We start from the raw sequence: 6,734 nt of genomic DNA, 5'->3' as shown, positions 1-6,734 counted from the left end.
CGTGACATTGTGACTGCCACAGATGCCTGGACTAGCTGCCTGGAGCAGCCCTGGAAAACTTCCAGAAGACCCCCGTGAAGGCTGCTGGGGAAGGGAGAAGTGGTGATTGGTCAGTCAGCGGGATCCTTGCCCTGGTGAAAAAGGAAGAGATACAGGCTCCTCTTGCGTGTCTCTGGAGAGTCCAGTCCATCCTATGCCCTGTCCCTCCTGACAGCCCAACAGCCAGGGGAGGATTTCCCAGTCTCTGGGTCTCATGTCTCCGCTGCCCTGTACCCTGGGTAGTTCTGTCCATGGGTAGCACCAGGTCTAGTTGGCCCATACCTGGAGGACTCTGGGAACGCTACCAGGTGTTCTCCTGAATGTTGTCCACTGGTTGTGTCTTCTTCCAGGGTCCAGGATGGCAGGACTTTCCCCAAGGATGAGGGCGGATGTTCGGCTCCCTGACCTCGTGAGAGCAGATCTGGACCTCGAGCTCAGAGTACTCAGACCCTGAGATTCCCGCCCACCACTCCACCTGCAGGCTCACCATGGCCACCCTGAATGGAAACACGAGTTTTGCACCCAACTTCCATCCCCTCCCAGACCATGCCTCCCCCCTCCCCGCCAACTTCAGTTACAGCGACTATGACCTCCCTCTGGGGGAGGACGAGGACATGACCAAGACCCCGACCTTCTTCGCGGCCCAGATCGTCATCGGTATGGCCCTGGCTGCCATCATGCTGGTCTGTGGCGTCGGCAACTTCATCTTTATCGCTGCTCTCGTCCGCTATAAGAAGCTGCGCAACCTCACCAATCTGCTCATCGCTAACCTGGCCGTCTCTGACTTCCTGGTGGCCATTGTCTGCTGCCCCTTCGAGATGGACTACTATGTGGTGCGCCAGCTCTCCTGGGAGCATGGCCACGCGCTCTGTGCCTCCGTCAACTACCTGCGGACCGTGTCGCTCTATGTCTCCACCAACGCTCTGCTGGCCATCGCTATCGACAGGTGAGGATGTTGGGCAGGGGTAAAGTTGGGACTGGGCCAGGCTGCCCTTGTCCCTCACTTCAGCTCTGACTGTTCGCATTGCTTCCCATGTGAATGCTCGCTGATCCATCGCCGGGCAAGAGGAGACCTGGTTTCTCCAGTTGTGGCTTGCATTCTCCCAAATGCGAGCAAGAGTGGGGCTCCTGAGCCCCCAGCTCTGGGCCATGCCCCCAGATACCACATCTGTTTCAGATATAGGCATGTTACATGACACGAGTGGCATCAAACACAAAAGCCAATGTAGAAAGTTGAGGCAGCTTACTACTTAGAAACCATGTGAGAGTAACCAATGCAGCTTCCAGTCAGATAGACTGTACCCAGTTTTTCTGTAACCCCTACCCAGATTGGGATATAGGACACTTTCATCACCTAGAAAACTTTCTGATGCCCCTCACCTGCCAATCCTCCAATACACACAACCCTCTTCTTTAACGTCATAAAAATAGAAGCATACAGGATGTATTCTTGTTTCTGGTTACTTTCTTGCACAGCTGACTTTAAAATCAGACAATGGAGCTTATTTGCAGAAAAGAAGGAAAGAAAAGCTTTCTTTGCTTTTTTGGTATACATTCATATGCTCATTTGCATACATCTGCATGAGATGTTCTAGAAGTCCTTGCTCTGTTATAGATTATAAAGTAAAATTTCTAATAGCAGCTTATGGTAAACCTGACACGTGTTTTACTTATGTGAACAGTTGCAGGCCAGCAGTGATTCTCTTTAAGGGGAGCAACTGGTGTCACATCTTCTTGGTACGCGAAGAGCTGTGCTGAGACTCATCTTGATAATGTGTTTTTAGTCATCTGTTTTCCCTTTGGTCTCCTTTCAACCCTTTTACTTTTCCCTAGTTCTCAGTGCTATTTAGATTTGCTGTCCTTTTTATCAACCAGTTTATTATTACCTGTGATAATAAAATACACATACATAGAGGCATCTTCCTTTTTATAACAATTATAAGCATGAAAAACAATTTTGGTATTGCAACTCTAAGGTTCTCCAGCCCTGAAACCAATGTTTATGAAATGTAACCACCAACCAACTGCAAAATTCCCCAGGCTATTGTTTAATACAGTGTCACAAAGTCAGATTCCTAGGCCCCACCCCAGCCCTGCTGAATGGGAATTCCGGGGCTAGGTCTCATGAATCTACATTTTTATCTAATTCCCTGAGTGATTCTGATATTCACTCAAGTGCGAGTTATTATTATCCTGATCCCCTTTGTCCCTTTGGAATCTTTTTGTCTTTATAATGTAGGGCTGTTGTTTTTTATGTAACAGGAGTTTCTTAAGAAGCAACCATCCTTTTACAACACAAAGTGGGGGTTTTTTCACCCCAAACCAGCTCTGCCCAGTCAGCTCCATTAGCAGTTCCACCATTCTCCCAGTTTCCCAAGCAGGGAAGATTACCACCATTCTTTGCCTTTCCATGCCCCACTCCCACCCACCCACCCACCCTTTGTGTTCACCCTTACACCAAGTCTTGGCAACGTCCCTCCAACCTCATCTCTTAGCAAGTCACAGCTGGACCACCATAACGTGTCTCTTCACCCCCTCCTGACTATCCCCTGAAATTCATACTCATCCATATTAAGCATCAGAATATCATCATTGATGAGTCTTCCTAAAATATTTCATTGCTTACAAACCTCCGAAAGTTTCAGTGCCTAACAGAATACATGCTAAATCCAGTCTACCATTCCAGAGCCTTTAAAATCTGTTGCCAACTTGTCTTTGCAATCTCATACTGTGTATAGCGATACATACCTGTATGTCTTTGCAAAGAACGTTGTATTTTAAGTGCAATAACCATGTCTTCTATCTTTCTGTCTCCACAGTGCCCAGCACAGAGCCTTATACCTGTGTCTTAGTTTGGTGTACTCCCGAAATAGACTCTGACAAGGATTCATGTGCAGGTAGCACCCAGGGAGCACCTATAGGGAGACAAAGAGTGAGGTAGGCAAAGGAAGGCAGTCAATATAGGTTGTGTTACTGAACGAGGTTTCACTGTGAGCACCTGAGGCTTATTCCAGCTGAGGAACTCTTGGAGCCAGTGTAGATCACCTCAAAATTCTCCCAGGAGTGGCAGATGGAAGGGAGCTGGAGCATTTATACACCAACTCTCATAAGTCATTGGTGAGGGCTGCTTTGACAATGCCATGTAGGTAGCCAAGACGACTCTGGAAGCCAGAGGCGGCCTTCATACAGAGGAATGCAGGTGTTGGCAAGTGGAAGTGGACAGGTGTGCATGGAAGTGATAAGAGCAAAGGGATATAAGAGAGACAAACAGCATCTGCTACAACCTGGTAAACCCACAACAGATTGCTGGTCCTACTGTATGTGCCCAACCTTTGTAATGGAAACATAAAGCAGTAGAAGATATGCTCCTTGACCTCAGGGAGCTTTTCTTCCCACAAAAACTGGAATAATCAAATGATAGGTAAGAGTAACTTGGAGAGAGATGTGATCAATATGTTAGTGAGACGGTCTGGGAATGCTTCATGAAGATGTTGCTATCCAGCTATGCTATCCTAACCACCTCCTACTCTAAAAATACAAAATGATTGAACACACAATACTAACACTGGGCAGATGAGAGCGACAGCAGCTCTTATTATGTCAGTATACTCACATATACTCATTATATGAGTATAATTTGTCTCATATACTCACAGCCCAGGGAAGGAGGACACTGCACACCATGCAGGGGTTGCACTCTGATGAAAATGAACCAACAGGGGCTGTGGGCAGCAAACTTTATAGTGAAAAGAGGTTGGGGTAAACCTTGGTTCCCACGGGGGGGATGTGATTGGCTTGTTTGAACAATTTTGCCAACTGGAAGAGAGGTGAAACCCATTAGGTTGAGGACTAGGGTTGCAGCTGGTTCAGTTGATAGAGGAACTAGCAGAACAGGAAGCCTTTGGTGTATTTGGGAAGAACAGGAATCTCATGGCTACAACTTTGAGGCCCTGTGAGGCTCAAAGATTTCAAGGCAGCTCATGGAATTTCAGGACTTGCAATACAGGAGCCTAATAATAGCACCCCTCTTTTTCATTCACGTTTCAAAGCAACTGAGAAGGCAAAACAGTAAAATGGATTGCCAAACTCACTTTTGTTGTGATGACACTGGTATTGGAAAAAGGGGTTTTTATCTGTGGGTGTGGGGACCACTGCATACTCAGAATTTGATAAACCTGCAAACCCTGACAAAGGCAGGGTAAGAGGGGCAGAGGTGTCCCTGTGCACTTCAGTTTACCCTGTGGTAAATATGCCTGTTCTTCTACGTATAAATATCAGAAGGGCTACCTACTGCCATTTCTGGCTACCACAGCCTGAGAAAGAACAAGGTAGAGGGCCTTGTTCTTATGTGTAGAGGGCCTGGAAGAGATGCTATTTCAAGTCATAGAAATCCTAGAAGGAGAGTGTTGGCCTCGAGAAACACATCCAAGAAAATTGATGGTAACAAATACCTTGTTTTATGGGGTCAAGGTGACTTCACCCCCCCATCTAAGCTTGAGAGAAAGCCCAAGGAGCCGGGTGTAAAAGCTTTGTATCAGGAGCCTGGGTTCTGGTCTCCGCACCAAGTGAGCTTGGGCAAATCGTTTACTTCTCATTAGATTCCTTAGATTCCATCCCAAGCCCACCCCTTCTCTTCTGCTCTGTAATGCAGGATGGTACCAGGATGGGAGGAGAGAGAAAGCCCTAGTCCACTGCCTTGCGAACGGCCCCCACCTCTCTAAACCATGAGATATTTGTAATGAAAAGTTTTCAAAGTATTACGTTCTTGGGCAAAATGGCAAGATTTGAAAGCCAAGGTGGTATTCCTAGGACTTATGATAATAATAGGCCACATGTACTTCTTGAACACTGACTACATGCCAAGCATTTTACAAACATTAATTTATTTAATGTTCCCCGCAGCCCTGCCAGGTAGGTGTCCTTTTTATCCCCTGCTGCCGTTGAGGAAACATATCTCAGAGAGACTGAGGGATTCACTCCAGACCCCGAAGCCAACCAGGGGAAAAGCTGGGATTTCCTCCGTCCGTTTGGCCCGAGTCCTACGCCGTTTCCTCTAAGCCACTCCACTCCTCCAAATGCCAAACGACGTTGCTAAAATAAGACAAAGCTTGTGGAAGCTGGATGCATAGGTGCTCGGGGACTTACGCAACACTTTGCCTGCTTTCGTGTGTGTCTGGGGTTAGTCAGAAGCTAACAGTGTTCTCAGGGGCACATGATCACGGGTCGCTCCCCTCGCCCACAGGTACCTCGCCATCGTCCACCCGCTGAAACCCCGGATGAATTACCAGACGGCCTCCTTCCTCATCGCCTCGGTCTGGGCCGTGTCCGTTCTCATCGCCATCCCGTCGGCCTACTTCGCAACGGAAACGGCCCTCTTTATCGTCAAAAGCCGGGAAAAGACCTTCTGCGGCCAGGTCTGGCCGGTGGACCAGCAGCTCTACTACAAGTCCTACTTCCTCTTCATCTTCGGCGTGGAGTTCGTGGGCCCCGTGGTCGCCATGACGCTGTGCTACGCCCGCATCTCGCGGGAACTCTGGTTCAAGGCCGTCCCGGGTTTCCAGACGGAGCAGATCCGGAAGCGGCTGCGCTGCCGCCGGAAGACGGTGCTGGTGCTCCTGTGCGTCCTGTCCGCCTACGTGCTGTGCTGGGCGCCCTTCTACGGCTTCGCCATCGTGCGCGACTTCTTCCCCTCGCTGTTCGTCCGGGAGAAGCACTACCTCACGGCCTTCTACGTCGTGGAGTGCATCGCCATGAGCAACAGCGTGGTCAACACCGTGTGCTTCGTGGCCGTCAAGGACGGCACCCGGAAGTACTTCAGGAAGGCGATGCGGCTCCGCTGGCGCCCCTCCCCCCTCGGGAGCAAGTCCAGCGCCGAGCTCGACCTCAGAACCAGCGGCCTGCAGGCCACGGAGGAGGTGGACAGTGTCAGGATGAAGTGACCCCTCTGGCGTTTCGCGGTTGAAACCCCAAAGCCAGGACTTAGAGCACAGTTCACCGGTTGCCAGGTTCACCGGCTGCGCGGGCAGGGCAGCTGTGCTCAAGCCTCCCTGCCCTCCAGTCGCTGGATGCTGCCCGGTCGTAACGTGCACACGCCCGGGCCGCGGCCGCCGAGCGGCCCTGGTCTCCGCTCGGCGCCCGCTGGGTGCACAACCGCACCAGTAAGACGGGCAGGACGGCCCCGACGTGGGCGGGACATCGGTGTGCTCGCCACACCCATGCGATTAGACAAGGGCAACAGGAGCTGGCGTTTATTGATCACCTACTGTGTGCAAAAAATATATATATATTTAAAAAGCAAAACAAAATGGCAGAAGCTACCGGAATCACTAAGCTGTATCTCGATACAGAGATGCCCAGGTAGAGACTACAAATGGCCACCTGGACTCACTCTCCATCTTCCCTCATTCTGTATCGCGTCCGCGCAGGAACGTCACTAAAATAAGGCACTTAGACTCGATGGAGATGTAAAAATAAGTTTGTCAGAGCGTGGGGCCGACAGCCTCATCGGAAGAGAGTTCGTGCCATCACACTGAGCTTTCCCCCTCGGCTCGCACCACCTCCCCGGGGCGTTCCCTAGGACCCTGGCTCCCAGAAAAGAATTTTTCTCATAGCCGGCCCATTGGTTATCTACATGGGTGTAATTTCAGAGGAAAGAACCAAAAAGTGTTTTCCACTGATGCGTGAAAGGTCGTCAT

At 50.0% G+C, this 6,734-nt stretch overlaps 1 protein-coding gene across 1 annotated transcript; it reads left to right on the top strand.

Moving 5' to 3' along the window:
- The first annotated feature begins 527 nt into the window (after positions 1-527).
- Positions 528-5,990, top strand: PROKR2 (prokineticin receptor 2). Its single transcript, XM_016211953.2, has 2 exons — positions 528-985; positions 5,282-5,990. The coding sequence occupies exons 1-2, from the start codon at positions 528-530 to the stop codon at positions 5,976-5,978; spliced, it is 1,155 nt and encodes a 384-aa protein (XP_016067439.2). The 3' UTR covers positions 5,979-5,990.
- Positions 5,991-6,734: the final 744 nt, after the last annotated feature.

Source organism: Miniopterus natalensis, chromosome 7 (assembly GCF_054644295.1).
Source record: "Miniopterus natalensis isolate mMinNat1 chromosome 7, mMinNat1.hap1, whole genome shotgun sequence".
NCBI classification, from domain to species: domain Eukaryota; kingdom Metazoa; phylum Chordata; class Mammalia; order Chiroptera; family Miniopteridae; genus Miniopterus; species Miniopterus natalensis.
Note: the sequence above shows the minus strand (reverse complement) of the source record. Positions and strands in the feature narration are given on the sequence as shown.